Source organism: Cryptomeria japonica, chromosome 1, assembly GCF_030272615.1.
Source record: "Cryptomeria japonica chromosome 1, Sugi_1.0, whole genome shotgun sequence".
In the NCBI taxonomy this organism is placed as follows: domain Eukaryota; kingdom Viridiplantae; phylum Streptophyta; class Pinopsida; order Cupressales; family Cupressaceae; genus Cryptomeria; species Cryptomeria japonica.
This window is the reverse complement of record NC_081405.1, coordinates 102,213,130-102,238,074: the sequence shown is the minus strand read 5'-3', so window position 1 is coordinate 102,238,074 and position 24,945 is coordinate 102,213,130. Positions and strand designations below refer to the sequence as shown.

The 24,945-nt window shown below is 37.7% G+C and overlaps 1 protein-coding gene across 2 annotated transcripts in view; it reads left to right on the top strand.

Moving 5' to 3' along the window:
• Positions 1–280: 280 nt before the first annotated feature.
• The window catches only part of LOC131041880 (protease Do-like 7), a 141,008-nt gene continuing 116,343 nt past the window's right edge, over positions 281–24,945 (top strand). For both annotated transcript variants that reach the window (XR_009105086.2, XM_057975107.2), the window contains exons 1-4: positions 281–963; positions 4,531–4,601; positions 5,771–5,905; positions 14,609–14,667. Coding sequence is in view for 1 of the 2 variants with exons in the window: in XM_057975107.2 (XP_057831090.2) it covers positions 693–963; positions 4,531–4,601; positions 5,771–5,905; positions 14,609–14,667 (536 nt within the window). In the remaining variant the exon portion in view is untranslated. The remainder of the gene's footprint in view (positions 964–4,530; positions 4,602–5,770; positions 5,906–14,608; positions 14,668–24,945) is intronic.

Sequence of the window (24,945 nt, the reverse complement as noted above, 5' to 3'; positions counted from 1 at the left end):
ACTCACTAGAATTTAAGATTTGTACACGAAGAAGAAGAAGAATATTCATGTACCAAATAGAACAGTGGAAAATAAATAAAAGAAAGACAAACTTTGTATGATATTTTCTTCCTTAATAGAAGGAAAGAATGACCTCATGCGTGATGTTGTGAGCAGGAACGTGAGAAAAATTTGCGGCGGCTTGCATAAAAATTTAACCCCTCACGTTTAACGGTTACCATCATGTCACGTTAAATACGACATAGCATTCTATACGTTGAAAGGCGCTTCAATAAAAACTGTCCAATTGTATCGCTGTTTTTACATTCTCTCTCTGAGTTACATAAAAATCAACATTCTGCTCAAACACCATGACGACACATTTTAATCTTCTGAACAGTGCGGTTAATTATTTGTGGCAATAAACTAAAAACAGGGCAAAAAGGCTGTCAGAGCACCAAAGGCCACTTCGCATGTGCCTCTATTTGTAATCTTTCCCTTTCTTTTTCTGAGGAGAAGTTTTCTGGAGAAAGGGAAAAACCGCGGGGTTTTAAGCATTCCCGGGAGGCATTTTCTTCTGTTTTTTCACATTAAATCCTCCCAGGATTTGAATTTAGTTTACCAGAGCTTTTAGGCCGTGGCAGACTTTATGTAGAAGACTGACTCTGCGCTGAATTGTTTTAGGGTTTGATCGGAGAGAAAGTGGAAAAATAATGTCTGAATTTGCGAGCCCTTTAGAGGACCAGCAAGGTTTGAAGAAGAATTTGAGCATGGAAATCGACGGGCCGGTGGCTACGCAGGGGCTGGCAACTGCAGAGGATTGGCGGAAGGCGCTGAGCGCAGTTGTGCCTGCTGTGGTGGTGCTCAGGACAACAGCCACCAGGGCATTTGATACAGAGTCTGCCGGTGTCAGCTTCGCCACTGGCTTCATTGTCGATAAAGTCCGCGGAGTTATCCTCACTAACCGTCATGTAGTCAAGCCCGGTAAGTTCATATCAGCCTTTACTTCATAATCTGTAAAAAGGGTTGGATATGGACTTCAAGCTTTTGCATTCCATAGTATTCATGAGATGAAGCTTTTGTGATCGTTAGTTTCTATAAGAAACAATCTTCGGGAAAAATGTGTAAACTAAAGAATTGTATTGAGGTTCCGGGCCACTCTTTTTGTCGCATCGTCTTAGAGTACTGCACGGAAAACTTACGATTCTTTTGCTTCGGAATTTACTTCGGACAATTCTTTTCTTTGTGCAATCCGAAAATATCTAAAGCATGCTCTTGCTTTCACAATTTGCTTGTTATAATTCATCTGAAATTTCAATGCAATTTCTTTTGCGATTGCCATCCATAACTTCAATAGAATAAATCTGATCGCACAATTTTGTCATTACAATTCTATTGCTAATGGAATACAAAATCTCAATTCTATATTTTTGCCTGAACAATTTCTTAATACAATTCTTTTGCTTGAGCAATCTGAAATTAGGATACAATTATCTTGCTTGCACGATATGTAATTGAAAACCTTATATCATTCTTTTTGCTAATGCAATTTGAAAGCTCGATACGACTATATGTAATTACTTGATTTTTTCATTCTGATGATAGACCATTAAGAGTGATCTGCCAATACAATTCTTTCAAAGAATTGCCCAAAACTTCGATAAGATATATTTGCTTGCACAATTTCCTCGTTACAATTCTTTTGCTTATTCAACCTGGAACCTCAATTAAACTTTAGATAATTTTTTGTTGTGAATATGGCCCGTTAAGCATGCAGAGGAGGAGCTCAGTACAATTCTTTTGTTTGCTCGATTTTTCTTGAAGCTCAAGGAAAAATTGCATGAACAGATGAATCATATAAAGAGTGGCCTATCATCAACGAGTGACTTGAATTATTGATATGATTGTTTTGCTTACTCAAGTTTATTGACACAATTATTTTACTTATATTCCAAAGCCTTGATAAATTTCTTTTGTCTATGCAATGTCTTTGTCCTCATGATGGATCACAAAGAGTGGCCTGAAGCCTTGATTCAATTCTTTTGTTTCATGCATTTTTTATTGAAGCATCTTTCTAATTGTATTCAATTTTATATCAACCTGTTTCACTTCTGGTGTAGAGATTTTCAATTTGACATCAATTGTTTTTTCATTTTACGTAAATATGTTCAACTTTGCATCATTATTCTCCCCTTTTGTTTAAAAATGTCCAATTTCACACCAGCCCTCTTCGATTTTGTATAAAGAGGTTCACATATAAGTTTCAACCTTTTTCCATTTTGTGTAAAAATTTTCAGTTTCAGCAAATATTTGCTAACTAAGCTACAACCTAAACATAGTTGAATTGTGAATTGTCTTCTACCTTTGATTGTACTCCTGGAAATAAATTATGTCTTTTTCATTTGTTTCTGGAGTTATGCTGTGCAAGAAGTACCTTCATGGTTATAGTCTCACAGTCATACGCCAGAGGCGTTTTACTTATAAAATTTATATGCAATTTAGGTCAGTTAGTCTAGCTTGCTAAAGCTAAGGTCAAAAAAGAGTTCCCCTTTTCTTTATTTCTAGCGTTTAGCTGAGCAAGAGATATCTTTATAGAATTCAATTCTTGCAGGCATATGCCATTAGAATTGTACTTTGTTAACAATTGAGGCAAGTTTGGTTATCTTGTTGAAATTAGAAAAAAATAGGTCCCTTTTCTCTATATTTGGTGTTAAGATGAGTAAGAGGTACTTTCTTTGTTCTCTAGTCGTGCAGATATGTTAGCCACATTTTATCTTATATTTAAGAGTGTCTTGTTCCTGGTGAGTCAATTGGCAAGGTTCTTCTTTATCAACTGCATAATAGTCTTAACTTCCACTGATTTGGGTCACACTATAGCATCCATCATCAGGGAAAGGATTAGAGCCATTGCTTGTCTAATATGCAGTTGAGTAATTCTCTTGATAACTTGTTAAAGTTAAGTTGCACGAATGAAATGGAAGTGCTGCAATTTAAAGTGGTTGACGGTATTTGTAAAAAGAATTGGTTACCATGATTTAAACCTTTTGTCATGAGTCTGGTTTCTTTCTGTTTGATGATATTGAAGAGTTCTGACCAAATCCTAGGTTAGTTCTTTATATAGTGCCAATGGACCTCAGTGAGTTTGATATTGGCGTGAGTCTGAACAATCTGGATAGCATTCTTGACTGGTACAATATATCAGAGGAGGCTTCCACTGAAGAATACAAGCTCATCCATCACAATTTTTTGTCCAATTAGATTCAGATTATCCAACCAAAATGGCATTAAGATTACTTAATACCAAGCTCATGGATACCCGTGATATACTTCAGAAACTATGTTCTCACTTGCTATTGACTTTCCTTTGGATCTTCCTTGACTCAGGACTTCTAGCTGGCAGCAAAATTAATATTTGGTTTGCTATGAGTCAAGTGATGAAACTTCCCACATAACCTTTGCAGTATGAAATTAACCTTGGGAGTGCACTGAGTTGTTGGGAGTCTCATCTACTTGATCTGTTATTGTGATCATGTCAGAATTGAGTCTTAGTTTCCATTATCTATTGCGAACCTCCACAAATGACTAAAAAACAAAAGATCAGAACAAAGATTTGGTGACTATGAATCACTACCCAAATAATTACCTTTGCAATGTAGAATTAACCTTGGGAGTGCTCTGAGTTGTTGGGAGTCTCGTCTACTTGGTCTATTACTGTGATCATGTCAGAATTGAGTGTTAGGTTCCATGATCTATTGTGAATCTCCACAAAAGGCTAAAAAACAAAAGATCAGAACAAAGATTCGGTGACTATGAATCACTACCCAAATAATAGACTAGAATTGAATACAAACCTTGTATGTTTTTACACCAATATGTGAAGCCATAGGGAGAGTTTATCAACCCTGGAGTAGATCAGTTTGACCTAATCACATATCTCAAGGATAACACAAGTTGCTAACTTATTGGGTCCCAATAAACAATTTTCTAAGAATACACAGGTTGGTAATACATTTGTCTTTTTAAGCTGGTAAGGCTTTGAGTTTGGGCCTTTATAAATAGTTATCCCATGCATAGAGCAAGTCGGTAAGTAATTGGTTCCAATGAATTGGGTTTACTCGATGCACCAAGATCAATTCGCTTGAAGCCTAGCAACTTTGGGATTAACCAAATTATACTGGAAATAATGTACTAGGGAAAACCGTAAAACCATGTAAGAAAATTAGACAGTATAATTGGGAGATGTTTTCATCTTTGATGAATCATATTTGCCTCTTAAAAATCTATCAGATTAGGCTATTTGTAGATCAATTATTACATAAAAAATTGTCAATGAATGTATTCTAGTGATTCAAAATTCTGCATATTATAAGATGCTAGCTTAAAGGTCAATATTATTATCTATAATGACTATATGTTTGGTTCCATCAAAATATTTTGAATGATTGAAATAGTCTCTTCTCAACTTGCTCATAAACGCCACTTTGGTGTACTTTTAATATTTATGTAAATGAACAAGTATCAACAAACAACTTAAATGTTTTTTTTTCTCAGGACCTGTTGTAGCTGAGGCAATGTTCCTTAATCGCGAGGAGATTCCAGTATATGCTCTTTACCGTGATCCTGTAAGTAATCTTTGTTTTCAATTCTACTGTATTATTTCTTCCGTTGTTAGATTTTTGCAACAGCTGTTTGAATGGGTCTGTTAGATACTGGTGGTAACAAGTGAATATAGTGAGTTGTGGTCTAGTAGTTATCCATTATATTTGGCATTGATTGTTTGGCACTTTCTTGCATGTCTGGAGAGCTTAACTTGAAACAAAGAAGGTTAGGTCTATGCTATTGTGTTGTTATAAGAGCTTGCTTTTACTCGACATTAGTATTTATGATGATTATTTGTCCACGTAACAGTGATTGATCATAAATTAAATATTTATATAGACATTTTTTTGAATCATATTTGTGGTTAGATTGTAGTATGAGTGTTGTAGTTTTAACAGCTAAAAACTGCATATGGAACCATCTTTAGAATCATGTTGTATGCTTGTCTTAATTGGGGGTCATTGGTGAAAATTCTTATGACATTTTAGCGGATTTTCCAATTTCATCCATCTTATCAATGCATGTTATGTGCAGGAGTTGTGAAAACTTTAGCTAAGTCCTGTTGGTTTAGGTATATGGATTCACTGAATACTCACAATGAGTAGGCTGTGCCTTGTCATGCTTAACTGTTGTCATTTTATTTTGGCACTGTTCTCAAAGCCTTGTCAAGACATGTAACTTATGTTTTCCATTTATTTTACTTTTTAATCTGTAGTTTTCCTCTTATTTAAGACTTGAATGTGCTGCTGTAAGTATTGGTTAGCTTTTGGCTAGAGCTGCTTCATGTAAGAAAAAGTAAACCATTCCAAGGCGGCCAGAAATTTTGAGTGCTCATTGACAAACTCCTTTCCCATGTTCAAATTTTTGGAGAATCGAAAGAAAAGATATTTAATTAGGTGGAAGGTGATCATCAATCATATAGTCTGTCCATGTTTATATGAGTATAAGTTGTGTTCCATTCAAATTGTTCTTCATGTATTGTTTGGTTAATTGCCCATAGGTCATGTTAAGCAGGGAATCCTGTAATTATGATGGGATTCCATGACAATGAGTGGATTTCTTGCTGTATATACCTTGTTAGTGCACGTTTCGCATAAAAATGAGATTCATATATTAATAATTAAATTCATACAGACATCATAAACTGAATGGCCTTTCATTTTATAACATTTTGTTTGCATTGTATGTACAGGTCCATGATTTTGGATTTTTCCGTTTTGATCCTGGAGCTCTTCAGTTTATGAAATGTGAAGAAATCCCTCTTGCACCAGAAGCTGCTTCTGTTGGATTGGAGATCCGGGTAGTGGGTAATGACAGTGGTGAAAAGGTAACCACTCTGTTACATGAGTTTTTACTGATTGTGCTTGCAAAATTTCCTGTGTTGTATGGGTGACTTTGATCAGTGCATTTTTCAAGGTTGCCTGAAAAATAAAATAACACCACAAAGAGTTATGAAGTTTTCTTTCATTCTCCAATATTTTTGAAGGCCACTGGCTCCTCATATGTTAACATTTTATCTGAATGGCTGTCCAAGTTGATTATTATAAAGTATCAGAAAAAAATACAAGTATATGAAAATACAAGTAGATTTTTTATTGTGATGAATGTGTTATGGGTGGGTATTAATTAAGAATGGAATCTGTAATGGTTGTTTACATCTCTGCATGCCTTTGAAGTAGGTGAGTTGCACATGGGTAGGGCACAATTTTTTGATCCCATCCCTGAAACCTTTAGATTTCTATAAACCCCCATTCAATTCATACCCTCCTGAAACAAGAAACAGGAATTGTAAAGGGATTTTAAAAAATTGCTTCAAATTATCACATAATTTTTGTCTTTGTTTTAAAAGAATTTCTTGACATTATTCTGTAGGATTTTGAGGATGCCTTTTCAGGGCTTTTATGTTTATGCAGGAAAACACTAATTAGTGGTGTCTGCACTTTGATCCTTCAACTCTTTCATTAGAATTTAAGAATCATGATTTATTCAAAATACTTGTACTGGCGAATGCAAACAAAGTTTACATTTTAAGAGAAAAGAATATTCAATATTGTGAAAACTGAAATGAAATGTGTAACAATTCACACAATAACTCAGATTTTTTTTCCTGGAAACCTCCAATGTGGAGGAAAACCAGCTTTCATGGTGGCAATGGTCTTCATAACCTCTTTATTGTCTTGGTAATATTATTAGAAGAAGTGGGACTTCAATTCTGCCGTTTACTTATATTTATCTTCTTTTTATTAACAACAAAACTCTCTCTAATTTCTCCTCTCTTCTCAATCTCAAATACATGCCTTCAATTGAAGTTATGATCCCCTTTTATAGATTTCTGTGAACAGCAGGGTTCCTGGGCCATAGAAGAGTTCTTGCACACACAAGAACCTCAAATGGAAAATGTATGGTTCAGATTCTGAATTTGAAGTGCTCACTGTTGGTCGATGCTACTGCTGTTGCGGTCCCAACCAGCTTGCTATTGCAATTGTGGTCCTGTCCATCTGCATTTTCCTGTCATTTTCTGTTTTTGAACCTGTCTCTGCGCCTGAGTTCGATTTAGTGTAAAAGCTTCTATTTCTTGTGCATTTTCCAGGTCCAATATGGAGCACTCTTCAAAGGACAAAACCACAGATATCAAAGACATTATTCCAGGATAAATTTGAAATTTGTGGACATCCAAAGGTTTTCAGTAGAAATTAAATGATTTTAGGAAATTCTGAAAAGCATTGGGTCTGGACCAAAGAAATGGGACTCGGACTCGGCTCGGACTCGGACTCGGGACTCGGCGTCAGACTCGGCTCCAGACTCGGCTGGACTCGGGATAGTGAAAAACTCAAGAAATTTAGAGATTTTTAAATATTTAAAACTTGTTTCAGACACCCTTTATTGAATACACCTTAAAGACACAATAACATCATCAAACTCGGCTCATTTGATTACATACACAAGTATACATCAATCACATAAGCATAAATGCAAATTGTAGCTGAAGAAAATAACAAACATAGATATATAAATATTGTCAAATGTATACAATATTACAAAACTCATGGAATAAAAAATCCATGTCATCATATGATCATCATCAAATGTTTCATACAAATACCAAAGGTAAATACAACTACAAGTCTATGGCTCAGAGGAGCTTGCACTCTCCGGCCCCAACCCCCTGCGAAGGCGTCTAAGGTAGGTCCTGGATGATTCGACTGCCATAGCCGCTCCCCGTGATACCATGCCATGCTCACCAACATCAGGAACATCCGTGTCACTATTTGCCTCTGAATCTCCCGTCTGTGCTCGTGCTCTCCGCTCCTCCTCTGCCATGGCTACAGTCTCAACCTCTATATCTACCTGGTCGATCCAATCAATGTCAGACTTGGAGGTTAAATTTTCTCTACTTCTATCGACGCAGTTTCCCCCATATTTTTCGACGGGGGTTTGGGGGCAGCGCCCCCAAGGTGGGTGCGCACTCCCTGTCGCGATACAGGGCGAGGTCGAGGGGCAGCGCCCCGCGAGGCCAAAAAAACTTATTACAAGTCTGAATTAGGGTTTCTTTGAGAGTCTTCCTTAGGGCCTGGTTTTGCTCTTGTTGCTAATTGGGTCTTGCTTGGTGAGTGAGTATCATTCTTGAAGGGCCAAGCTAGGTCAAGTTGGTGAGTGATAAAGTCTGGAATGTCATCCTGATCTTCAAATGCCCTGAAATTTGGCTAAGTCTGGAATGTCCTGATCCTGAAATTTGACTAAGTCTGGAAAACTGAAGAATCCTCCAAAAACTAGATTTTGCAATATAACTCCTGGAGGCCCGAAACCACTCTCAAACATCCTGACAGTATATATGGAATATAACTTAAAGATATAAGGAAATGTCACTTATACTTAAATGTTATATTCCATAAAATAATCCTGACGGAGAGACCAAAATGTCAAATTTCGCCCTTCCAAAAAAACTTTTTAAAATGTTTTTTTTTTGGTCATTTTATTAACCCAGCCAGTAGCCGAGTCTGGGGCTCAGGACTCGCCGAGTTTGGCGATTTTGAGCCAAAATCGCCAACTCGGCGAGTCTGGCGAGTTTACTCTCCAGACTCGGCCGAGTCCGAGTCCGAGCCCTTGGGACTCGTTTGGCCTGACTCGGACTCGGACTCGCCGAGTTTGGGTGATTTCGGGCGAGTCTCGTTTCTCTGGTCTGGACAGTTCTGTATGTCTTTTGTGTGGCTTTGCTTTGAAAAATTGTGCAGTTTGGGTGCCAGAATTTTACCTTCATAGCTTCCTGGAATCCCTCTTTTTTTCCTTGGAAAAAATCTGTAGACTTTTTGGGAAACACAATTTCTTCTGTACTCATGGTTTTCTGCTCAATGCGATTTTCAGGTCTCTGTTTTGGCCCTTTGGACAGGTTTTCCCTGTCAGTTGTTTTTCTTTACATCAATTTGGATGTTTTTTTGAGTTGTGACCCAAGCTTCGTGTGTTTTGAGTTTGTCTTCTTGAAAAATACTTAGCTGGGTCGACCCAGTCCAAGTTCCTGTCATTGAGCTGATTTGTTCAAATAGAAGTACTGTGGTAAGCTGGTCTTAACGTGAGTTCCAATTTAATGTGTCTCTTCTTCAATTAGAAGAGGGTTGGAAAGCCATATAAAGAATTTGGCATTTGATGTCCATTCCACTTGGTTGGATTCTCCAGTGGGAGGCTGACATACAACATATTGCAAAGTTTCTTATAGGACATGGTAAGATGATTGCTTGAACTAGAAAAGGACAAGAAAATTAGTTGCAATCGCAACTTCAGCAAGCTAGACTAAGGGAAATGGACCTTTTCAATAAATTAAATAAAAATTGATTCACAGCTCAGAAGGTTTGAGGAGTATAAGGAAAGAGGGGCTAGAATTGGAAGGTGCATGCACTGAATGGATAAATGGGATGTGTCTTCCAATTTCTACTTATACATTAGGATACTAATGGAAAATCTTCCAAAGGTTAAGATTCAAGTTTGTCATATCTTTCATGATGGTTTCTAAAAGACTTTTGCTGGGTTTGGATCCCTGTTTGATGCTTCCATCAAGCTGGTCAAAAGGCAGCTATGAATGAACATATGGGAAGCCCACAATCCTGGACAGTCTTCTGGTGTTCTATCAGAAGATGTGGTTTGTAATTAATTAGCCCACGATGGTTACAAATGGGCCAAGAATCTAGCAGAGGTGGAAAATTGGAGGAGTTGGTCAGCAAATTAATAAATGAGCTTATTTTTGAAGGTGTCAGAATGGAGTTGGTTAAAGGTTTGTGCCATTTTTTACCTTCTTCAATGTCGCCTATAAGATTCTAGCAAAAGCATTCTATAAGGATTAAATTGCTCGCGGCTTGACTAGTCTTAAAGTAGTAAATCGGTTTTATTGAAGGGAAATCATTCTTGATGATATTACAACAGCTCAGGAGGTATTAAGTGGGCTTGTGAGTCTTGCTTGAAGGCTCTATTTTTGGAAACAGTCCCTAATAACCTGATGAAATTGAAAGGAAATTCATTTCGAATATGTAAAACTTTTGTGTCTGGCTACTTTTTTCATAATTCAAGGGAAAGGAATCCCTTTTCACAAGGTCCTTTCCAAGGGTTAGTGTGAATGATGTTCTTTTGTGCTCTATTCATTGACAAATATCTATTTGGTAGCTTGTCCTTTGCACCATTTTTCTTTGTAATTGCAGTAGATGCTCTTGATTGCCCACTAGAATCATCCAAATTGCAATGGTAACTTAGGGAATCTCTTTATTCAGGAGTACCCAATCGCTTGGTGTTTATTTTGTGGGTGATTTGCCCTTCACATTGGAACCAAATCAATGATTTGTAGAGGGAACTCTTATATGCTTAGACGCTTTTGTAGAGGTGCAGGCAGTGGTTGGCAAGGAAAATACAGAAGTTTTTCTTACTGGTCAAGAGGAACCATTGATAGGTTGAATCAAAGATTGAAGCTTATAAGGTTAGGGGGAATCCTTTGGTACATGGGGATCTTTGATGATACTCAACTTTCTATATCTGATCAATGTATGTGGATTATGGATAGAGTTAAAAAGATGATTTTAGTTTGAATTTCTTAGGATGTCCATCTTGCTAAGAATGTCATAGTTATTGTGACATCTACTATTCCTCTTGCCTTTTTCCTTAATGGTTGGCCCATACAATTGGAAGTGCTGCCGAAAATCCTTCTTTGGGGCCAGTGAAGTGGGGCTAAAGGTATTTCTTTGTTGGCTTAGGATATCTCCTTAATGCCAAAGGATCAAGGGGAATGCTTGAGATAAGAGGTCATGGGGATGTACTTACTGGAAAATGGATAGTGAGAGGGACTATACTTGCTGGAAAATGGAGAGGGAAATAATTGCAGCAGATTCTTGCTTGTCTATGGATCTAGGACATACTCCACATGATGAAGGAATTGAGAGACTCATCTAGTTTTGTAACATAGTGGGTAGTGCTAAGTCATTCAAGCTTTTTGATTCAATGCCATTTAAAAGAATGTGGGTTGCTTGCCATATTGTTTTTGATTTTCTTCAGTGGCATTGTTAGTGGCCTCGAATTGAATGGGACCTAGCTTCTAATCCTATTTAGACATTTCACTCACTAATGGCGCAGCTTGGTCTGTTGTTAGTGTCATCTAGGAAAAGAATATGTTACCATTTCCAAGGAAGATTCATTAAAATTATTTAGCTAGGGTAAAGCTTTTTGGAGATGAATTTGTGTTGAATTGTTCCTATGTGCACTTGGGTGAGTCCAGGTACTTTGAGGCAATATTGGGAAGTTTTTGGGCTGATTGTAGTGGTTAATGTCATTTTCCAATCATTTTGTATTATAGTTGGCCATAAAAATGTGCCCTAAACCTTAAAGTGATGTATATGAGAGTCCCTGTGCTTTTGGAGCTTGAATGTTGCATGGGCATGGGAGACGTTAGATTTGGTCGATGAGTAATTACTCACAAGTGTTTAAGAGCAATTGCTGTCCAACATACAACTATGCATATAGATATAGAGAGCAAGTAAAATAGAGAGTTTAACCCATGAATTGTAGAAAATAAATTTTTGTTGTTTATATTCATACCATTGATTACATTGCTTTGCACAAAGCATGCTTCTTTAATTAGATGCTGTCAGTTCACAAAATTTCAATTACAATATAGATTGTAAAAAGTTCCAAAAAATCAAACGTAGATAATGACTCTTGCTACTACAAATAGAGCTATGCTAGCAGGCTGCATGTCCTAATGGTGAAGCTCTTGGGTTAGGGCCTCTCCTTAGTCATTGCCATTTAACCTTGTCACTATCCATTTTGGCCTGGAGGATCTCAAAATCCTTAGGGTCAAGGAAGTCAGCATCACTTGCAATCCATTCAAATTTCAGACTTCAGATTAATCTCATCAAGGTCAATTGGCTCATCATCCTCAATGAGTTAATAGTACCTGGTTTTGTCTATATAGAAATTAGTCTCGGTCTTCAAGGGAAAAACATAATGAATACAATATTCACTATGATAGTATATTAAAAGTCTAACCCTGAGTTTTCTTTAACTTCAAATGGAGGCTGTGGTGAAAAAATACCAAGTCATTCATTTGATGTTGTGTTTTTTGGAATGTATGCATTCGAAATTACTCCATTGAGGCTCATGAATGAATGAACAGCATGGCTGGCTGAAAATGCATCTTGCCATCCAGCTAATATTTTTGGTTTCATGACCAAAAAAATCCCACCATTGTTATGAAAAACAAATTATTTGGAGATTATATCATGTAAGAAAATCTTAAAATTTTAACACCTTTAATGTACATGCTCACAAAATAGACAGACTATCAAAAGTTTATAGTCTACCTGGTTTGAAGGTCTTCTTTCCTTCCACGATAGCCTTTGCTGAGAAAATCCCTTGCTTGCTTGTATGTTGGCAACTTTGCCATAGCTGCCTACAATTTTTTTGACGTAAGAAACATTTTCTCCTTGAATATGAACAAGTCTTGTTTTCCTTAACATTATCATCTTTGAATGAAGAGCTATAAAACAATGTCTGATTTAGATAGTATCTAGCAGCAACATGGAGAGGAGAGTGCATTTGTTGATCTCATTTTTTATCAATTATGTCCCATAATGGGATATACTTGTCACTATTATTTTTTATCATATTACCGATTTCCTCCTTGATTCTATCCATGGCCTCATACACAAATAGCCTATGGGGGATTTGTCCCCATTCACTAGCATCTAGACTTTTACCAGAGGCTTTAAAAGTATCACAACTTGTTTAATTGCATCCCAAAAACTAGAAGAATAAATGTACTTTGCCTTTGCTATGTCATTTGTTCGATTTGTGAAGCCAGATTCTGTTCACTCATTTGAAACAAACATTTGTATCAAATTCATTTTTTGTTGGCAAAGAGTCTATATTGCAAGGAAGTGTGTTGCAAATTTTGTCACCCCTCATTGAACTAGCTCTTTGCCTTTTGTGAAAGAGCACATTATACACAAAATCCTCGTGCGATTATAGATGAATTTGGTAATTGTGCAAGTCTTTTGCAATACCTTCTTAGCCCATTTAAGCTTTCAAATGCCCTCTAGGGTTAGATTAGGGCAATGTGCTGCACATGGGGTAAAAAATATATAGGGGCATTTATTCATCAAGAGACTTCGAGCAGCAACACAAACAACAACATTGTTTGTAATAAATTGAACCACATTTGGCGGCTCTAGATCTTTGATCACTAGGTCAAACATCTCAAACAATGTAGCTGCATATTTGATGCATCCACGGATTTAAAAAATATTGTGCCAATATCACAAGAGAAGAGGAAGCTGATGAGGGTTTGGTTCCTTCTATGTAATGTGCCTAACTAAACCCAAAAGGTCTTTGGTAGAAGAAATCTTCACAGAACATGAAAGAAACTCTGATGCCAACTTTATGAAGTCTTCTCATAATCTTCAAATCATGACAAAGCATTAAACATGTGTGCCATTTTGAAGCTCATGTTTCCCAAAATCTCTCAAATGAAATTTCTTCTTTCGAATAGTCTTTTACCTAAGTTGTCAAATTGGAATCAAGTATGGGGTATGTGTATAGCACAACGGTATGCAATATTTTTTGTTGGGTCTAGGTACAATACATTATAGGTGTGCCCATACAAAAACCATATAAAAATCTACCTTGCCGAATTAGCATACATGCTTGTAGATTTAGGGTACAAAACATCCTGGAACTGAAATTAAGAGTGAAATGCTTTTGTAATCATCCAAGTTTTGGTTTTTTTCACCCGATTCTGCCAAAAGCTTCCCATACCCGTGTAATTGTATCAATGATGTGGCATTTCCAGACTGTTTCTACACCAATTCCAGGCATAGGTTGATTTTTTAAAAGAAAAAAACCCCCAAAATGAAGCATTTCAAGAACCCATTCAATGATTTTCCTCTTTTTTATGCTGCGACAGACACAAACAAGGAGAGTTATTTTTAGTTTCACTGCAAAACCAAATACGATTTTTCGCTATCTGCAAACAGCTAGCACCTAATGCTTCTCTCCCGCGTGCATCACATTGCCAACAATTTAGGTTCCTTTTTTACCTATATTTCAATGTATATGTTTCAAATTTAATGTGATGCAGGTCGCTTTTCTATGCTGTAAACTACAAAGTCGAAACCAATTGGGATAGGGCAATCACTAACAGCAAACTTGGGTTTCTGTTTTGTATTATATAATTTTAATTTTTCCAAAATGTATAATCATTATTATTTATATAATTTTAATTTTTCCAAAATGTATAATCATTATTATTTATATAATTTATTAAAGCCTGAAATACTATACAAGGTTTAGGCACATTGCATATAGTCTCTAAGACTTCTTCGTCAATCAGCATAACTAGAAAGTTATTTTTATTTGGATCATGTTGTGTTTGTTTGCATGTTTCTACTTGTCAGTGAGGATTGTTTTTGCAGAGAGATGCAATTGATTGTTTGGGTATATTTTGCTGCATGCATTTTTAATGAGATCATGTGATGACTGAAGAGTTATGATGAATCTGCAGGTTTCCATTTTGGCAGGGACCTTGGCCCGACTGGATCGTGATGCCCCTCACTATAAGAAGTATGATATATCTTCAGATTTGCATTGGAATTTTTATTTTTTTCCAGCATAGTGTTGGTGTTAAATACGTCCTTGAAGTTCAAATATTTGGCAAATGTTTGATGGATTCTATAGTTCCTCTGTAACCAGCTTTAAGAAATTGTCGTTTACTTGAGTATGATGCATTTTTTCAGTGTTAAATCAAATAAATTTGAGTTTTGTGTGTTGGTTAAATAAATTAGTCATGACAAGTGATTATCAATTCTTAGCAGATTTTGTTACATTTCTTAGTTTTCACTCCCAGCTGTCTCGTTTGTCAAATCTGCTTGTAATTTCTTTTGTCTTGATTACTATGTATTTCTTTTGGGGAAGGGATTCATTAAAATTGAAAAGATTCACTTCTGTAAATTCAAGGTTGATTTTTTGATTTAGGCAAAATTGTATTATTAGTCCAAAATGCATTTCATATACGACAGACCTATTCTATGTCTGACAACTCGATGGAAAATTAAAATTAACATTTTAGATTTATTTTGTTAGTGGAATGGGTGTTTTCCTGTTTGTTTTCTGTCCGTGTGGTTTGTTTCAGATTTTGTCTTTTTTATCCTTGTATTGTTTGTGTTAGTGATTTTTAGTTTCGTGCATCCAAAAGGGTTCCTCTCATGCCCTCAAGCATTGGCATAAAGTGCGTTTGATATGGATGTATACAGATGGGAAGAGCATGTTCAGATTGTGATGGCATTTCTGTATTCTTGTTTATCTCTGGACTGGGGACCCTTTGTGAATAATTATGTGAAGGTATATGGTGTATGGTATGGCCTAAGGATGGCCAATGACTACAACATATATAGGGTTTCTGTAGAGATGTATCAAACTCATGGATGCTGGCCTGTGGATTCAATAAAGTTACTGTCATGCCCCCGCCATGATACCTTCTTAAAATCTGATTAAGAAAATTGTATTATTTATAAGACATCACAATTTTTTCATATCTGGCCGACTCCCTTATGTGTATCACTTAGGTTTGATAAAAATAAAGCTGGCCGACCTTTGTGAACAAGGAATAAAATGGTCAAAATAATGAAGGGCCGACCTAGTTGTGATTGCCCGAAATAAATACTTAAGGAGGCAAACTTAATTAAATAAGGGCCGACCTTCTAAGTATTAGTATCATTATTTGGACAACTTAATTTGCAAATAAATAATTTAAATAAATAATTTAAATAAGGGGTTGACCCCTTTGCATTTGAGAGCCCAAGTTTGATATGAAAAGGTGCATATAAATTAAGTGTTGTCATCCTCTTCAAAGGTACATATCCTTTCAATCAAGTCGCCCCCCTTGAGAAGATATAAGAAGAAATTAAGATACATCAGCCCAAAAAAGGCAGGGAATAGGATCGAAGAAGAACAGTTCTGATTTAAATGAGCATACAGTGACTGAGCGTTACAACAGAAATTTGGTATGGAATGGTAATTCTTGTAGTGTTCGACATGAAGTAATTCTATATAACTACTCACATCAGAATAATATGAATGCAATCTAATGATATAATATTATATCGAATAAGATCAGACTTTGGCATTTAGAAGAGATTACAGCAGTCCGATTCTATACTGTGGTGGTGGTATGAGTTACCCATATATGGCATAATGAATACTATTAATATCTGCATACTATTGACTGAACATATTTCTGTTATGATTATTTAATATAGCATAGTGCATGTTATTTCTAATCAGTTCATTGCTGATTCATATTGCGTCTTTGCTTATGACTGTTTAATATAGGTTATGTAATATAATATAGGACTATATATATATTCTGTTGAGACATGGACCAGCTAGGACTCAAACCTAGGATCTTCCATACGTTGCTGGAGTGCTCTACCACTGAGCTACTGGCCCCTCTTGGACCAATCCATCGTCGGTCCAGGTGTGGCTTATTTCAAAATACATTATTTCGATAAGTCACATATGCATTATCAGGTTTAATGATTAAACATACATTATTTTAGATTTAATGATTAAAACTGGGGTTGCTGCAAGGAAGAACAGATCTATAGTTGAAGCTGCAAAAGCTATGATTCATGACCAAGACCTTCAGATTTTTCTATGGGCAGGAGCCTCTAGAACAGTAGTGTATGTTCAAAATAGATGTCCTCATCGGATATTACAAAATATGACTCCTGAAGAAGCCTTCTCAGGTATCAAGCTCTGATACCATGTTGATTTTAAGGTAGTGCTCGTTAACCACAGGCAAACATCAGATCTGTTGCCTTCCCAACCATAGACGATAAGCTCTTATCGTCACCCCCGAGCACGCTACATAAATTTATCACCATCAATTGATCTGCTTGTACATGAATTCGATCTGCTTGATTATGATCTAACTTGTTGTCTTATCTCTGTTCCAAAGAGGAAAGACCACGTCCATATATATCCATCGAAAGGAGATATCCAAGAGTCGTCTCTCATCAAGGAGGCACGACCTTCATGAAGCATCGCATGCCTTCAAACGAGGGGTGGCAGACTTTAACCAAAAGTCGGTCCCTTTGAAACAAATTCGATAAGTCAAACTCAATAATGTATGTTTAATCATTAAACCTGATTATGCATATGTGACTTAATAAAGATATTAAAGGATTAATATAAGTTATAGATTCATCAAATGTGTAAGGCCAATAGGCCATTCACACATTTGATCTTGCTGAGTCGGCCTGTAGGATTTCTACCAACGCTATATCATCAACACTCCCTCTTAGCCAGGGAGGAATCCTTCTTAATCTCTACAAGTCACATCACCTCATCGTGATGACTAACATAATGACTACACTCATGTGAATGAAAGAAGCATATCACCTCATTGTGATAGCATATCACCTAATCGTGATGTTTGACCACAATGGCTACTCTCAGAGAGTGAATACACACAAATGCTAAGTCATGGAGTCTCTCACATGACATCCACCATACCTACTCGCAGAGGGTGGATCCACCATACCCTACTCGCAGAGGGTGGAACAAGGGTTGGAACCTCAAACTTCTCTCACAGAGAAGAATGCACAACAAGGGCTGATACCTCAAACTTCTCTCACAGAGAAGAATGCATAACAAGGGCTGAAACCTCAAACTTCTCTCACAGAGAAGAATGCACAACAAGGGCTGAAACCTCAAACTTCTCTCAGAGAGAAGAATGCACAACAAGGGCTGATACCTCAAACTTCTCTCATGGAGAAGAATGCACAACAAGGGCTGATACCTCAAACTTCTCTCACAGAGAAGAATGCATCTCCACCATGCCTACTCGCAAAGGGTGGATCCACCATACCTACTCGCAGAGGGTGGATCGAGGGCTTTCACCTCAAGCTTCTCCCAGAGAAGAATGCATTAACAAGGGATTGCACCTCGAACTTCTCCTCATAGAGAAGAACTCATTAACAAGGGATTTCACCTCGAACTTCTCTCTCTCAGAGAACAACTCATTAACAAGGGATTGCACCTCGAACTTCTCTCTCACAAAGAACTCATTAACAAGGGATTGCACCTTGAACTTCTCTCTCTCAGAGAAGAACTCATTAACAAGGGCTTTCAAAGTTTCACCTCAAATTTCTCCATCACAAAGAAAAATGCATTAACCAAATCTTCATGATGACGTGGCTCCCTCTGAAGCAAATATCAACCTTCTGACCTCTTTGTCCAAGGTTACTTTTGACGATATGTGAGACTCTCTCTGAATGCTGATTCTTCCTCTGCGAAGAAATGCAAATAATCTTCCTTCCTTGAATAGAGATTCGTCAGTGCCTGAACCTTGGGTAGAGTGACCACCAATGAAAAGCATAATTCTAGCAGCAGTGCCAGGCACACAAGCCCCAACCAGCCCCTCAGCCACACTGAGAGCAGTGCCAATGCAACGTGTAGCTCTTGCATTTGTCTGCGCCACCCACGGATCCTTTTACAACTCTTCCAAAACCAAATTCAAAGTGAATTCACACTGGGAAGCTGGCAACAAGAATCGGGTGACGCTCTAAGCAGAGAGGCCATCCTTGACGTTGACTACATCGTCAAAAATTTGCAGATAGCGTCAAGCGTTCTATCAATCTGCTGCCACAAATTATGATTGGGAGCAATGCTAGACATACTGAGCCAATAATGCTCGACCATGCGGCCCTCGTCCGGATTGGCAATCGAACCAGCCTCAAGCTCTTCCAAGGCCTTAAAAGCGCTTTGAAACTTGGGTTCCATCGCCTCCACGAATTCATCCGTAAACCCCATTCGGCTGACATCGATATACAATCCGAGCTCCTTGTGCTGATAAAGCCAATCCAAGTACCGATTCCACAGGGCTGCGGGCTTAGTCTCTAGCCCTTTCTTCTTCTACAAAGAATTTGTATCGAGCACAGAAACCTCTCTAGCCACAACAGCTCGAGTTTGAGTCACAAGCCGACATCTTTCATTGCTAACAGTGCCGAGCATTGAAATCTTGGGAGAAATCCCGTGACTGGGCAGCAAGCAACTTTTTGCACAGGTTGTTGTCTGCGTTTTCCCACGGAATTTCAGGCGCAAATTCTCTGTAAAGTCTCTTGACATAATTGAGATAATAAAGACATATTTCATTGCTGGGTTTTTTCACCTTCAAGAGGAAGGTTTTCCCAGGATAATATTTGTGCATTTGTGTGAATTATTGTGTTATCTAATCTGATCATAAAACTACCTTAAAATAAGTCACACCCGAACCGACGATGGACTGGTCCAAGAGGGGCCAGTAGCTCAGTGGTAGAGAAGTCCAGCAGCGTATGGAAGGTCCTATGTTCGAGTCCTAGCTGGTCCATGTCTCAACCTTGGACCTTCCATACGTTGCTAGAGTGCTCTACCACTGAGCTACTGGCTCCTCTTGGACCAGTCCATCGTCGGTCCAGGTGTGGCTTATTTCCAACACCAACACCCCCCCTTAAGCCACACCTCTCGTGTGCTTGGGGCTCCTAGCCTGGACCTGGCTTTGATACCATGTTGAGACTACTCTTGTATTCAATAAATGAAAAATGAATGGTAGAGTGAATGAGGTCGCACCTCATATATATACATGAGTGGTACCCTTTCACAAAGGGTTGGCCCTTAAGAACATGACTCATGCATTAATTAATAAACATTATTTTCATTTCATATTTAATATGAATTGTTCCTTCAAGGTCGGCTCATCCACTTAGACATTTATCTTCTCTATGTTGGCTTGAAGGAATCTGACCACAGCTACAATAACATCAACACTCCCTCTTAGCTAGGGAGGAATCCTTCTTGATATAGTCATGAATTGACATCCACCATGGCTACTCCCAGAGGGTGGGTCCATCATGGCTGCTTCCATGAATGGAAATGCAAATGAAGACAAGTTCTCATCACAGAATCACTCAATGTGATGTCGTCATCTCATCACGACGTTCACCATGGCTACTCCTAGAGGGTGAATAAACACAAGTGCTAAGTCCTGGAGTCTCTCACATGACATCCACCATGGCTACTCCCAGAGGGTGGAACAAGGGCTTTCACCTCAAACTTCTCCCTCACAGAGAAGAATGCATTAACAAGGACTTGCACCTCAAACTTCTCCCTCACAGAGAAGAATGCATTAACAAGGGCTTGCACCTCAAACTTCTCCCTGAGTGCATTAACAAGGGCTTGCACCTCAAACTTCTCTCTAATGCAAAAGAATGCATTAACAAGGGCTTGCACCTCAAACTTCTCCCTCACAGAGAAGAATGCATTAACATAAACCTTCATAATGATGTGACTCCCTTTGAAGCTCCAACCTCCTGACCTCCTTGTCCATGGTTGCCTCTAATAGTTTGTCAAACTCCCTCTGAATGTTAATTCCTCCTTTATGAAGAAACTGATCACAATGACAAATTGAATAGGTTCTTCCTCTTCGAGAGATGTCTTCAGTTATGTGCCGCCAACTCAGTCTCATGGCTGCAAGCCCTTGTTAATGCATTCTTCTCTGTGAGGGAGAAGTGTGAGGTGCAAGCCCTTGTTAATGCATTCTTCTCTGTGAGGGAGAAGTTTGAGGTGAAAGCCCTTGTTCCACCCTCTGGGAGTAGCCATGGTGGATGTCATGTGAGAGACTCCAGGACTTAACACTTGTGCTTATTCACCCTCTGGAAGTAGCTATGGTGAACGTCATGATGAGATGACGACATCACGTTAAGGGATTCTGTGATGAGAACTTGTCTTCATTTGCATTTCCATTCATGGGAGCAGCCATGATGGACCCACCCTTTGGGAGTAGCCATGGTGGATGTCATTTCATGACTATATCGAGAAGGATTCCTCTCTAGCTAAGAGGGAGTGTTGATGTTATTGTAGCTATGGTCGGATTCCTTCAAGCCGACATAGAGAAGATAAATGTCTAAGTGGATGAGCCGACCTTGAAGGAACAATTCATATTAAATATGAAATGAAATTAATGTTTATTAATTAATGCACGAATCATGTTCTTAAGGGCCAACCCTTTGTGAAAGGGTACCACTCATGTATATATATGAGGTGCGACCTTATTCACTGTACCATTCATTTTTCATTTATTGAATACAAGAGTAGTCTCAACATGGTATCAGAGCTAGGTCCAGGCTAGGAGCCCCAAGCACACGAGAGGTGTGGCTTAGGGGGGGGTGTTGGTGTTGGAAATAAACCTCAAACTTCTCTTTCACAGAGAAGAGTGCATTAACAAGGGCTTGCACCTCAAACTTCTCCCTCATAGAGAAGAATGCATTAACAAGGGCTTGCACGTCAAACTTCTCTCTCATGGAGAAGAATGCATTAACAAGGGCTTGCACCTCAAACTTCTCCCTCATAGAGAAGAATGCATTAAGATAAACCTTCATAATGATGTGACTCCCTTTGAAGCTCCAACCTTCTGACCTCCTTGTCCAAGGTTGCCTCTAATAGTTTGTCAGACTCCCTCTGAATGTTAATTCCTCCTTCATGAAGAAACTGATCACAATGACAAACTGAATAGGTTCTTCCTCTTCGAGAGATGTCTTCAGTTATGTGCCACCAACTCGGTCTCATGGCTGCAAGCATCAAGTGCTTCCTTCCTTTAGACTATGTGACTCATGTCACGATATTGGGAAGTATCTTGGGTAGAGCTGCATCCTTGCAAGAGTCCTTGTAGGAGTATCTTTTTCTACAAAATCATCTTCTCACATGATGACTCAATCATCTTAGTTGTCGCCAACTCTGCATAGATCATAAAAGCCCAATTTCACTCTCTCCTTCAAAAATCTTGGCGGTCTCAATGGCTATTCATTTCTTCACCAACATATTTTGTCTGATTGTTATAACCATCCATAGTAGGGGAAATGAGGGATTACAAGGAGGGGAATGGCAATGGGGTACTCTTCTAAGTATGCACCTCATGGTGGTGACTGAATGGTCCCATGAGGCCAAAGGGGTACAAGGGGTACTGCCTTTGGGCTTATAAGAGATGGGCTTCCAGGGCACCCTATTGTGAATACGCCTCATCCCTCTATCATGGTCAATTAATACACCAAGAAGTCAAATCATAGTGAGAGGTGGATGTTACGATGAAGGGGGAACGGGTATAGGACACCTCACTAGGTACACCACCTTATATAGATGGCACGTGCCACATGAGGCGAAGAGGGGCATATGAAATATAACTGAATCAAAATGTTGGAGCTGATTTATTATTTATATTGATTGAAATAACAGCAAAATGCTGGTTTAATTCAGAAATTGCATCAAGCAATCTGATTATGACTTCTGAAAAGAAACTATGAGTTCTTTAGCTTCCTTCTACACAATTCTGCAATCACAAATATTGGTATCTATGCTGAAAATCTAACAAAACTGTGAATTCTATGATATAACTGTTGTTTGAGATTGCCCTCAAGAAATGAAGGGGTTTTGTCCTTTGATCACCAAGAACCCAAAGGTTTTCATTCTCAAATTCTATAGTTGAACACAAATGCTCAAGCAGTGAAGAAAATTGATAATTGGCAAAAGATGAGAACCTAAGAAGCACACTTGCTTGTATAGAAATTGGGGCACAAATTCCAATGTCTTGATATGCCCACAAATGATAAAATAATAGAATATTGCAATATTCTTCCTCCAAAATAGGTCCCACTTACACTTGTTATAATAATCATGAAAGATGCTTTTCAAATAAACAAATTTATAACTCCTCAGTAATTGCCTCTTCATAAAATATTCCTCCCACAGAAATAGTTCCCACTTTGCCATAAAGTCCAACTTGTAACTCCCCCAATATAGGGCTGACATAAAAATCGTCACAACCTGTCATAGAATCTGTCATATTGAAGATGCCGAAGGATTTGAGATTTATATTATCCCTTCTTCATCACTTTTTATGCCTCTCCTTGGACAAATACTAAAAAATAACAATATTTTGTTAATAATGTCGTCCCTTTTATCAAAATTGAGAAATATTAATCAATTTGAGACCAATAATTAATAAATATTTTCCTATCAAATTCCTATTAGCCCAGAGTAAATATTGGAAAAGGCTCTGGGGTCCTCAAATTAAATCAATTAGAAGGAAGATGTAAGATTTGGTCATTTGTGGATGTTAGTATAATTTATTTTTCTTTCTTTTTCTGTTTTTTTTTGATACCTCTAAGTGTCTGGTGATCCTATCTGTTCTTTTTATCACCCTGTCACCTTTCATGACCGCTTTGAAGTCTAAAGGTTATTGGTTGTAGTATTGCTGTTTTATACAGCAGACTTTTTTAGAAAGTGAGGCTAGCAGTTGTGAGTAGCTATGAGTTGAAAAATTTGGGGTGCTGGTTTGGGCGAGTTTGCAGGGTGTCACTTTGTTCCTCTGGTTTCATGCTTTTCCTTCACCATAGTGCTGGGTCTTTGCTTTGGCTCTCCTTCAACCCTTGTAAGGTAATTGTATTCTTTAGAAGTATGAAGTATTTTGCTAGTCTTACTTTTTGAGTCTCTAATCTTTGTGATGCTATCAAGGACAGGGGACTTAATGGATGGTACCAGAGATGAAAAACTCTTAATCATCAATAAATCTTTTGGCCGAAATTTAAAAAAAAAATCGGGAATCGGGAAAAAATCGGCAAATTTATCAAACATTTGAAAATATATAATTTCTTAAAATATTCTAAAAAAACACACATGCATTAAATTTATAGAACATAATAACATATTAACATAATTTATAACATTAAGCTTAAATTATAATATTAACATAATTTATAACATTAACATTAAATTTCTTAACATAAAAAAACTCATAATAACATATTAAATTTATAACATTAAATATATAATTTCTTAAATTAAAAAAAAAACACGCATATACATTAAATTGTGTCGGCCGTCAAGGAGCTCAATTGCAATTGTGCAGCTGAATGGCGTCGGGGAGCTCAGTTGCGTGGAATGAAGGAGCCGAAAACACGTTTTTTCATTTCGCGTGCGTTAAAACTTGCTGCATTTTTGCTTTTTAGGGTTCCGACTCCCGTCAAATCAAAACACGCATAATTTAACACGCATTGTACATTTTAATCGCGATTTTTGCGTGATTTTTTCCACCCGAAAAACGCGATTTTTAAGGGAAAATTGTCAGCGATTTTTTTGCCGATTAAATCGGCTGGGCATTTCATTCTTGATAAATCGCAATCTAAACGATTTATAGCCGATTTTTTCATCTATGGATGGTACCCTTATCCTTGCAGCAAGAATGCACAACTATTAAGTAATATGGGCAGAGATCCGATGAGAAGATTTAACACACAAATAATAGTGCTTCTTCATCTCATTTCAACACTCAATACATGGCTAATATATAGCCACTTACATAGCCAAACAACTTCCTATTTAATAGGGAGCTGTTATGACAAATATCCCGGAATATCATTCATGGGTATTGTTGTGACCATTTCACACATCGCCCCATTAAAACGGGGACCCCCTTTTTTTTTGCTTTTGTTTTGCCTGTTCTTCTCTCTGCTTTTAGGGTTTTGAGTGAGTGAGTGAGTTGTCTGGGCTAGGGTTAAGCCTTAGGGGTTTCTTTTGGATATTTTCAAGTCGAGTCCAGTCAAATTTTGAAGGTTATTACGCATCCTCCCGAAGATTGCGATTTTTAAAATAAGATGAGCCTGTCAGGAAGTCAGATATGTCTCAGGTTAGGTCTAGTCAGGGTTTTTTGAGGGAAAATTCAAATTTTGTCTAAGTGTTAGCATTTTGAAGATGGAATTGTATATTCTTGCCTAGGTAAGTTTTGATCAAATTTTGGAGGCGAGATGATGC